Consider the following 11,859-nt stretch of genomic DNA (forward strand, 5'->3'; position numbering starts at 1 on the left):
TTTCTCAAGTATTGCTTGTTGTCCTGTCCAGGTAGTCAGAAATAATGTATGACATTGTTTAAGTATACTTATTTTAATGCAAAACGATAACAGAAAAATATATTACTATGGTGCATTACAACCTAGTCATGGGTCCGGTGTAATGGATTAAATAAAAGCACAAGTGATAAGCTATAGAAAATAGTATTTTAGCTTTTAGAATGAACTAAAAATAAATTTAAGGTGTGCAAAACTAAAATATTTTTTCTAACCAGTGGGGTGTGGATATATCTTCAGCACTAAAGTGTTGTCAAACTATTGCCAGATTCTCAGTTTTGTTTTTAGTCAACACTTCTCTGCAGTTTAATAACCTAAAAACAGAAAGTGACTCAAGCTCCATCCGCAACAATCAATAAAAAACAATACCTTCAAATATTTTTTGTAACCTTTGAAAGCTCCGACTGCTTTCACATCTCTCAACGACTAAACTGAGCATGATATGCAAAATCAGTGCAGTGCCCCTTTAACTGTCTCACTCAGTTAACCAGCGTCATGGAAACAGCAGAGCAACAATAACAGTGTGGGTTGTGCAGAGTTAAAATAAAGTTAAAATGATGAAAAAAATGATAAAATTATGAAAGAGAGAAGAGAAAAGAAATTAATGAGTTCTGTGTTCTCGTTCCAGATGGCAGAGGTACAGCAGCAAACGAGCAGGCTCACAAGCCACAAGTTATTTTGATTTTTACTGAAAGATATACTTCATTATTGTCTAAAATACATATATATTCTATAAACTAAATCTATAAATCCCAGACTAACCTAATAAAAAATTAAGAACCAGTTATGGTACAGTAGCATATTTAAATGCCATCTTCATCCTCAGTGTTGCTCTACTGTCGCTAAACAGGATGTCCAAAAAATGTACTCATAGCACTACATTTGCTGCTGTAAGGAACAAGTAGCGTTTACTTCTGAGGTACCATTTTAAATGTGTAATATGTATTTTATTTTGAAAGTTCACTCACTGCTGACCATCTAGACCCAGCTGCTGCCGATATGGTTGACATCTCAACCTTTTTGGTTTGAAAAACAATGTGCAAGTGTGCTTTGATGCAAGTTTCCACTCATTGATGTGGTATGTTTCTAGAAGTGTTACTCTTGCAACAGTGCTGTGTACATAAACCCTGCTGGACTACAACATTTTGCTCCGCCTGTTGTCAATATCCTTCAGCTATCTCTCGCAGTAATTCAATGAGCCCTCACATGCGAAGTCATAGTCAAGCTAGCCGCACCCCCAGCCGCACCTACAATGTTGTTGCACCGTTCTTACGCATATTACGGTACGGGTGCCGACTGGCTTAGAAACACGAGTCTTCTGTATCCTGGCATTTGTCACTATTTTACTAATCAATCCACTTCGAATTTTGAAATATTAGAAATATATATATGAATGAATTGATGTTCTTACACGACACTTAAGTATATAATAATAACTTTAAAAAATATTTTCTGACTACTATTTTTGATATTGTCTATATTATTAATGTTATAACAAACTTTAAGAGGTGACGCAAATATTTCACTGGATTCTTACTCTGGGTTACCCTCACTCTTTCCCCTCCAGCTCACAGCCCAATGAACTGTAAGGTTTCAGAGAAAATTAATAGTAAACTTTACCCAAATTTGAATATTTTCAACTTTGAGCTGAGCCAATGCAGCGTCGATCCTCTTCAGTTTGCTTACCAGCCTTGTGGAAGTGCAGCATGCTGAAACAGGTAGATAACTCTGACAACACTGCATTGGTTGGGTGTATTGAGGGTGGGCGGAAATCAGAGCACAGGAATCTGGTAAGGAACTTTGTTGAATGGTCCGGATGAAATCACCTCCTCCATCTGAATGTCAGAGATGTTGGCTGACTTCCGAAGGAAAAAAACTGGGACTATGCCCATCAACATCATGGTCGTGGAGGTCGAAACACTGGACAGATACAGGTACTCTAGCACTCACCTGAATGACAGATTAGACTGAAAGACCAGCAGTCTGGCACAAATCATGTGACAACTTGATAAAAATGTACTTAGACGAATGGAAACTTCAAAATGCTTCTCAAATGTTAAGAGTTTTCCAAAAATATAAATGTAATGGCAATCTGAGAAGAAAAATGAGTACTTTGTATGTTCTTTTCTGATTACAAGCAATGGAGTACTTCACTGTCCTAAAGTTAGTGCACCGAAGCAAAAGATCAGAATGCTTCTCCCAGCGCTGCTTTTGTGGCGTCTTTGGAGACCCATGAATCCAATATGGGAAACTCAGCTCAAGACAGATGCAATTATGTTGTGAAAATACCCGCAACTTCCCTAGAGCCTGCAGCATGCCAACAACAGCATCCACATAACAAACAAGACACAAATAGCATGTTCTCTGTTTGGCTTTTCCTTTACTGTCTTCACAACAACAAATATCCTGCAACACAACACAGCTTATAGTCAGACATGCTTAAAATAAAAATACAAAAGACTGAACAAAAGCAAGTTAGCTTTACCGCAAGAAAACAGATGCAACATTATTGCACATTTCTGTACATGGCCTGGTGTACAATTTGGCAAACTGGAGGTCTGTAAAGTCAGGCCTCAATGTTCTATATTTCCCCGTGTGACCCCTGCGATCGGGAACGGCCCTGTGTTAAGACTGTGTGATGAAACACAGGCAAACGGGTTTCAAAAAAATAAAACATAAGGCAGATTATCTGAACTTAAAAGATAATCCTCTTAGAAGAGTCAAGCCAGGAAACGTAACCATCAGCTAAACAAAGGCTCTGAAATACTCTGAGTTACATATTTGGCTAAATCTTTTTTAGGTAAATCTATGACATTGTCCTTTCTCTTGTCCTTTATAGCGATGAAGTATAGCCACTCTTATGTAAGATGAGTCCTGATGAGAACAAATATGAGTTTTGGTGCACACAAAATTGTCAACCAAATCCAACATCATTTAAGGCAATGTACTAGATGGTAGCGCACGCAGAAACCTAAATGCTGTTAAACTGGTAAAAACGTGTACACTGAAAGCAGTTTTTCCCATGCTGTAGGGAGCCTGCTATCAAAGATTGAGGACAAAATCCACAGTGTTCATATGATGCAGAAAGGCTACGAGCCTTCATTGCTCAATCATCCAAATAAGAGGAAGACTTCAAGAGTTACAGCGTTTTTCTCCCCAGGCAGCGTTTCTGTGCTACTCAACAGTGAAGGTCCAATATCAAAAAAGCCATTTTCAAACATGCATTGCAGCGTGGGGCTTTTCTGGGACTTAAGACTGTGTGTGATGCACGCTAATAGCAAACTGGCTGGTCTTTAAACTGCCAGTTCCCTGGTACAAAAAGTGATGTCAGATTGCAGCAATGTGTGAATAATGCAGATAAAATTGTGAGTGGGCATCATGTGTGCTGCCGCCTGCACGCTCTAACCTGGCAGCACGCTCGCTGAAATCAAATAGTATTTCTAGTACTGCGAACAAACCTGAAGCAGACCATTTCAATACTGTAGAAAGCATCCCAGCCTAAGACTCCTGAAGCTTTTAAGTTCATATGTGAGGATATCTCCATGTGGAATGTGAATTAAAGAGAGGAACATTGGAAGACAACCTATAATTGTCAACTAAATGTATCAATCCAACCACTTTCTTTACTGCATTTCAAATTCACAGGAGTTGCAGGGTTGCAGAGAGGGTTGGAGATTGCTCCAACTGACTTTGGCAATACATGCACAGGGAGAATATTAAACCCCTTAATATTAAACAAGGTTTGAACCTGGAGAGTCTTTTGCCAATGTGAAACAGTGCTGACCACTGCACCACCCTAGCTAAACACAAAAGGAGGACTGTGGATTTGGTCCCCGATCTTAAAATAGGATTTTAGAGAAATGGCAAGCAACACTGATCCTTATACAACCGTTGCAAGAGCTTGGTTCGCCTAGCCGGCAATAAGTCATTCCCAGTGGGTGATGGGCTTCGCCAGGGCTGCCCTTTGTCACCGATTCTATTCATAATTTTTATGGACAGAATTTCTAGGCATAGCCAAGTGGCGGAGGGTTTTCACCTGGGTGGTATCATCATCTCTGCTTTTTGCAGATGATGCAGTTCTGTTGGCTTCATCGGGTGATGGCCTCCAGCTTGCACTGGAACGATTCGCAGCCGAGTGTGAAGCGGCGGGAATGAGAATCAGCAGCTCCAAATCTGAGGCAATGGTCCTCAGCCAGAAAAGAATGGAGTGCCGAACTCCAGGTCAGGGACGAGTTCGTACCCCAAGTGGAGGAGATTATGTGTCTTGGGGGTTTGTTCACAAGTGATGGGAGAAGGGAGCGAGAGATCGACAGACGGATTGGTGCTGCGGCTGCAGTGATGCAGATGCTGTACCGGTCTGTTGTGCTGAAGAGAGAGCTGAGTGTAAAAGCAAAGCTCCCAATTTACCGGTTGATCTACGTCCCTACCCTCACATATGGTCACGAGCTGTGGGTAGTGACCGAAAGAACAAGATCGCAGATACAAGTGGCAGAAATGAGCTTCCTCCGAAGGGTGGCTGGCGTCTCCCTTAGAGATAGGGTGAGAAGTTCAGCCATCCGGGAGGGGCTCAGAGTAGAGCCGCTGCTCCTCCACATCGAAAGGAGACAGTTGAGGTGGTTCGGGCATCTGACAAGGATGCCTCCTGGGTGAGGTGTTCTGGGCATGTCCTACTGGGAGGAGGCCCCGGGGCAGACCCAGGACACGCTGGAGAGATATCTCTTGGCTGGCCTGGAAATGCCTTGGTGTTCCCATGGACAAGCTGGAGGAGGTGGATGGGGAGAGGAAGGTCTGGGCTTCTCTGCTTAAGCTGCTGCCCCCGCGACCCGGCCCCGGATAAGCAGAAAAAGATGGATGGATGGCAAGAAAAATCTGTTGTGAACCAATATTATAAACCCCACCGATAATCAGTTCTTAGAGGTCATCAATATTGGCTGAACATGCATCAATGTATGAAAAAAAAAAGCATCTTAACCAGTACCTGGAGCTGCCTTAGATGAATGATTGAATGCTGGGCCACATGTGAACAACAGTAGACTATACCACCTAAGTGCTGCTTACTTAGTAAAATAAATCATGTATAATATTGGCAACTTGCCCTGTAAAAGTCTACACACGTGTTTCTTAAATGAAACAGAAAATGTCCTCTCAGTGATGGGAGCTCTGCGACTACAGCGAACATCAGTAACAGTAGTAAAGCTGAGAGCGCAGCCCCCTGAAGGTGTCGTCATCATGCCCGCTGGCCTGCTCTCCTTCAAAGAGCATGGACTCTGGAAGCACCACGCCCTCTAGTGGATCTGGCTGGCAGAACTCCACTACAAATTCCTCCTCGCAGTCCAGCAGCAGTCTTGACCACGCACTCATGTCCAGCTGGCCCGCGGTGCCGCCGTATTCCTCTGGCAGGACCGATCGTGGGATGTTCCGGTGCAGGGAGCGCAGGTCTGAACCGTGGAGGATGTACTGTGTAAGAAGACGACAAAGACTTGTCAGCGACCTGCAGCTTTAATATTTAATGTGATGAATGTAATTTTAGATTTATCAGGTAACTGCCTTCAACTTTCACCTTCCTACAAAGCTTCACCTTTGCCATTTTCATACTTGAGATGTTTTATGAAAAAGGTTCAGGAATTAAAATCAACCTCACATTCAAGAACACCTTCTCGTGCACCTCTGTTCGTTTGTTTTCAGCCCAGCTTTTTTATTTTTTTTACATCCCTCAGAGGAAGTCTACTTCTGTCCCTTTGTACTTCTGCATCTGCAATGCATGCTGAGCCTCCTGCAGTGTTAACTTGACTCTGATTTTATGGAAGTGTATGAAGCTTCAGTGAGCCAAATCTGGCAAGCAGGACAGGTGGTGAGAAAAGATTGTGTTGGTTCAGGCCAAAATAACTCCTGTGTTTTTAATGTGCTCTATGTTGGCACCGGATAACGTGCTGGCACGCACAACAGTATAGGTCGATTCTATTGGATGTTCGCCCTCACACGCCTCAGGACATCACACAACCCAGTCACTGTTGAAATAAAAATCACGAGAACGCTCCCGGTCTCATTTCTCACTTGACATTCTGCTTTTGAGCTTAGAAACTGAGGATATTTTGTCTGAGAACAGCATGGTCCTAGAAGGAGACTTTCAGACTCACCAGTGACAGTGAAAGTGGTCAAAAAAGGGCGTCCACTGAGCAAACTAAAAATGGCACTCACACTGCAAGCTGCCTGCACATGCCCAAGAAGAAGACTTGGAATGGGGGCTGGCCATGTGTAAATGTGATAAGTGTTGCTGACCACCCTTTGTATGCCAAGAAGCCACTCTTGTGAGCAAAAATGTGAAAAATGAAATAATCTGACCACTAAATGCCATGCACAGAATCAAATTTGAACACAGAGGTGCATTTACTATATCCAAACTAGTATCTATTTATTTTGACTGTACCTGCTGATTTTTTGTTGTTTTTGCTTATATATTAACATAAAAACAGATAATATGCCACTGTTGCATTTACAGCTTGTTTTTGTTGACCCCAGTGTTAATTACAGATGTGTTACTATGCGTTTTAATGAACACAACACAAGGCTTACCATACCATTTTGAAAAATTGTTGTTCTGTTTGACCATTTTGGTTTATTTCTCTGAAAAGGAAACATGCTTAGCTTTTCAGTTTCACAGATGAAAAAGACTATCGGTTTGAAACACAGGCTACAGAATAAAATGAGGGGCACGATTCAAAGCGGGCCTTTGTTCCAAACAAAAGAGTCAGAGACAGTACAAGAATAGTTACCCTCTCTGCCATCTTCTCCTTGAGAAACGGCTTAATTATAGCAAAGATCCCTTTGAAAATCCGCGGCTCATTAATTATGTTAACGGCCTTGATTCTGATCGGAAACCCATCCTGTGAATTAGAAGAGAAAACAGTCACAGCTGGGCCTTGTCAAATGATTCACACATGCTTTGTCTACTTATGTAAATATCAGACACTCTGCAGTCACGACAAAACACCACAGGCAGCGTTCAGGAGCTGCTGTGACTGACAAGGTTTTTTTCTCAAGTGTTGCACTAATTCCATTTTTTACTGCTATATCATCAAAAATAAGAATCATTTTGAGGTAGTGATTCATTAAGTAACCATCTCAGGGTGAAACTAGCAGAGTTAATCCCCTCTGACATAAGAATATCATCATCAGATAGTGGCTTTATCAAATAATACTCATTATTGCTAACATTCGATTTTTGATGTCATACCTGGAGGATGCTCACAACTTTTTTGGCGAGAAACGGGCCTGGATTGGATGCTTGTGACATGCCCACTCCGGTGTAGTCTGCTAAAATAACAATGCCGTTCACCTGCGTTTCCTCCGGCTGAATCAGCTTCTCCAGAGTCAAATAAATCGCTCTAACATTGTCAACAAATGGGTAATCATTTGGTTTCCATTTTCCTGTAAAACAGTTAGAAGTGAGTAATCGTGCATCGTGAGCGAACGAATAATGCGTCAGATAAATCGAGTATTGCGTGAATTTTCCAGTGACAATGAAGCTGACACCAACCTGGGCGCAGACAGAGGATGTATCTTCCATTGGGGTCCGGCCGTGGCAGCACTGTGAGAAAGCCCAGGTCGAGGACGTGTTTCACTGTGGATGGCTTCAGGTCCTGGAACACCTCTGGCCAAGCCTTACGTCCTGCATGGTAATTGAGGAGCAGCTGCAGGGCACGGTCATAGTCGAACTTCCTAGCCCGCAGGAAGCGCAGCAGGAAGGCATCATCAAGTCGTGTCCTGAGATTGGGCTGTTCCTGCAGAGCCAAGAGGGGAAAAAAAGTTAACTGAAAAAAAAAGAAAAGAGGGAAGGTCATGAATGGCAACAACTAGAATAAACAAAATACGGCTTCTGACTAAACAAAATAAAACACTGAGAAAAATGGCTAAATTAAGCTTGGTTAGCATCCATCTGTCCATTCTTTACTACTTCTCCAGGCCTGGGTTTCACTGGCAGCAGTCTAAGCAGAGATGCCCAGTACTACTCCTCCCTGTCCACTTCCTCTAACTTTTCAAGGGGAGCACTGAGGTGTTTCCAAAGCCAGCCGAGAGATAATCCAGCATCTCCTGGGTCTACCCTGGGGTGTTCTCCCAGAAGGATATGACTGGAAAACCCCACTTAGAGGCACCTGGGAGGCAGCCTGGTCAGATGTCCAAACCACCTCAACTAGCTCCTTTTCAGCCTGTCTCTAAGGGAGGGCTCACCCCATACTGTACCTGTCGGACCAATCCCCAGCTGGCATAAGTGGAACTAATAAATCATTACAAAAGAATCTGGTTAAAATAATCTTTTAAAAAGTTTTCAGAATAATTGTATCAATGTAACTGCTTGAAAATAACACCTTAAAAAACCCCAAAACAAATCTGTTCTATTGCGAGGTGTCAATGCTATTACTAAACTCTAAACTATTAGAAATTCACCATTTAGCCACCAGTAAAAGGATCCTTTATTCTGATAACATGGGCACTTCAGTTTATTTTTAGTGAACCTTCTTTGTTCAAAGGACCAAACCTTTGAGACTTTTCCTTCACTAATAAAGAACATGTACCACCGTTTTAGGGGAAAAAAACAAAACCTTATTTTTAAAATGATTTACGTCCATCACACATTTTATAATAAATTTACTTTGAGCCTTCAGTGCTATAGGCTGAAGAGGAAAGAAAGAATTCAGAGGTGGACCACCTCATTGCTGGAAATAACAAAACTACAGATCATATTTCTATGAGACTCTATTTCTATGAGACTCCAACCACTGTCAAAAAATGTCTGCAAGACAAACAAAGATAATTCACATGGAATTCAGTGCTGCTGAAATGCAACAAATAAGAAAAAATATTTTAATTGACAAACAATTGAAATTTGGCCTTGTTCAATAATACCTTTATTCACTGCTTTTTAATGCTATCAAAACACTACAGCAGAAAAACACAGGACCTGTGCAGTTAAAATCCATACTCATTTGTCACAGGTCATAGTGTCATTGGAATATTTAACACCTACACACCTACATATTTAACACCTATAGATTGTAGGTGAAATTTAGGCCCCAGTGCTGCAAACATGCCCTGAAAAGTGCCTAATAAAAGAACTGATTATTTTTCCGATCGCATGTAGGCTATTTTTGGCATATATGAATACACTTACATTTCATACTGAAAATTCCTTCCTGTATTTCCTTACTCACACTTCTCAAATTCTTCCCAAAGGTCCAGTTGAATGTTACTCAAAAGCTTTCCAATTTTTTCCCTCTTTTTTTGCCGCTTGGTAAGGCATCATTGTTCTGCCCTACCTTAAGTATCATGTCCCTCAGTGCTTGGACATCCCGTAGACGCCATTCTGGCTTCTCTTGGAGCTCCTCACGTGCCTTGGCCACCAGTTCAGGGGTCAGGGTACAGGAATAGATGGGTGGTGGAGGACTGGGGAACCAGCTGTGCACTGCAGCTGCTGACGAGTCCACTGTAGGACCACCGAGATCGATGGACTCATGCTGATCGGCCATGGAATGACTGGGTGAAGCTGTTGGGAAATAAGCACGGGTGAGGAGAATTAACTTTTAAATACCATAGCTTTACTTCAAATAAGAACAGCGATACCCCACGGCCTGACACCTTCATTATCAATAATTAAAAGTCATTATCATATTTTGTACCAGTAAGCTGCCTCTGCACAGTAAATGTACAGCAGCACAAAATAAAAACTGTTAAGTGCCTGAACATTACAGTAAGTGTCAGGTACACTCACAAACTGCGCAGTTTTAGTAAGTAGCTCAATTTCAGCTAAGTTTAGCAATAGATGTGGGAACACGATGTTCCCAGATACACAAGAGCGGGATGCTCTCCAGTAACTACCCAAGACTGCAAACACTGCATGCATTCACTCAGTAATGAGTCACAGCGCCAGAGATTCTCAGCTAATACAGCCTGAGCCTAAACAGAGCATATGTCCGGATAATGACTGAATACTGACCAGAAAATGGGTCTAACGGTAGCCTTCAATGGCAGACATAGAGTGCTAAAAGGCTGCTGGTAAGTGATATATAAATTCAGAAAACATCCGCAAAGATCAAAGCTACAAAAACCACTGTCAAAAAAATCACAACGGACCTGTCAGGAAAATCCCTCTTCCGGGTACAGAGCCGGCGTTAGCTCATTGGTGCTTTTGTAACACGTGATGCACTGCGCCGATGAATCGTGCGTCTTTTGTTTTGATGCCGATGCTGCGTTCAAGTTTAATCGGAAATTAGGCAAACCTATATGTCAAAAAATTAATAGCGTGACTGTTATGTGAGCCTGTTGTGTTTCAAATTCAAATGCGATCTTGAAATATCCAGCTCTTTTTCTTTTAACAAATTACAAACTAATCCGTTTCAAGATTTACTAACATAAACACGCACCTGGGTACCTGAACCTCACATCTCTAAATCCAACAGTAACAGAAACGCACACTTTTCAAACACTGTTGTTTGATTCAAGCACCAGGCAGGTAATTTTATAGCTCTGGGGTTTTATAGCTGTAGGCTAACGTAATGATCTCATACTTGTACGCAGGTTATACCATCCTTGTATTGCATTTCAAAGCAGTAGATGGCAGAATTTACCTTCATGTTTCCGCGGCTGCTTCCTTGTCACTGTAGGCTTCATGTCGTCTCGGAGGCTATGTAGGTAGACAATTTTTTTAATACAAATTTTATATTTGGGATTCGTTTCACTACAGGATTGGTCGTACAACAAGGGGTTGGTGTTTTGTTCTTTAAAAAATGCAAGCAATTGACTAAATGTCTAATTAAAGGGGACGAAAAAGAAAGAAAATATGGATATGAGCTTTAGGCTAATGTCCTGTACTTGTGTCAAACCAATTTAACGATGATGTATTGTGATGTACATCCAGGATATGTTAGGTATTGTGCTAAAGAGAGAACCAAGAACAAGACGGGGGGTCCATGTAGGCCGAGAATAACTGATTAAAAATAAATATGTTGTAGGAAAGTGGTGTATAAAAGATGATTTTCATGGTGACAAGGCAAGAGAAATGGTTTGTGGACACCACATGTAAAACCATTTCACTTGTGAATGTTGGCTTTTTGTTGCCTGTCCAGTGCACTTGTCATCACTTTCATTTGCACAAATCCAAGTAAAATAGTTTACACAATAGTTAGGCAACAGTTAACAACAGTTCAGCCTTCCTAACCAGACAAACGCCTGCAGTTTAAGTGTAACTAAAACTTAAAATTAAAGGGTCTTGAGAACAAAGTACAATATATGCATTGTGATAGAGTGGATGTGGAAAGCATCAAAACATTAAACATAAAACAGCAAACATTAGACTTCAGTAAAGCGCAAGCACCTTAAAGCTGCACTTAAGATGTTGCAGATATGTGACTGCTAACTATGTGACATTAGCTTTTCTTTCATTTTGGACACTTTGGAATGGTGACAGTGTACAGTCAATTGAATGATACCCCAGTCAGACAAGCTTAGAGACCAGCCGGTGACCATCTGGCAATCACTGTTCATGAGAGGAAAATCAGTGTTCCCCAACCAGTTGCAAGAGGTCACCAGCAGTTGCTGGGAAAATATTTGCTAAAGCCCCTAAAGGCCTAGAGACCAATCAGTGACTCTCATATTTCCCCAGCATCACACCTGTTGCTAGGGAAAAATGTGTATTCCCTAGCTGGTTGGAAAAACCTCTTTCTGATTGCTTTGCTTGCTAGCATATTGCTGTGGTCCCCCATAGTTTTCATGGGAGTGACAGAGTTGTCTACAAATATTGCCCAGTTGCTCTTAGAGCTGTGGTGAAAC

At 41.7% G+C, this 11,859-nt stretch overlaps 1 protein-coding gene across 4 annotated transcripts; it reads right to left on the reverse strand.

Moving 5' to 3' along the window:
* Nucleotides 1-2,391: 2,391 nt before the first annotated feature.
* Nucleotides 2,392-10,232, reverse strand: ttpal (tocopherol (alpha) transfer protein-like). Of its 4 annotated transcripts, none has more exons than XM_076878365.1 (6): nt 10,165-10,232; nt 9,351-9,577; nt 7,574-7,817; nt 7,271-7,464; nt 6,810-6,920; nt 2,392-5,493 (listed from the first exon to the last, which is right to left on the reverse strand). In XM_076878365.1, exons 2-6 carry the CDS (start codon nt 9,558-9,560, stop codon nt 5,215-5,217), a joined length of 1,038 nt encoding a protein of 345 aa, XP_076734480.1. In that variant the 5' UTR covers nt 9,561-9,577; nt 10,165-10,232; the 3' UTR covers nt 2,392-5,214. The 4 variants fall into 4 exon arrangements, with proteins under 4 accessions (XP_076734480.1, XP_004560337.1, XP_076734481.1 ...); XM_004560280.4 differs by lacking the exon at nt 10,165-10,232 and adding an exon at nt 10,028-10,158; XM_076878366.1 differs by lacking the exon at nt 10,165-10,232 and adding an exon at nt 9,803-9,877.
* Nucleotides 10,233-11,859: the final 1,627 nt, after the last annotated feature.

This window comes from Maylandia zebra, linkage group LG20 (genome assembly GCF_041146795.1).
Source record: "Maylandia zebra isolate NMK-2024a linkage group LG20, Mzebra_GT3a, whole genome shotgun sequence".
NCBI classification, from domain to species: Eukaryota; Metazoa; Chordata; class Actinopteri; order Cichliformes; family Cichlidae; genus Maylandia; species Maylandia zebra.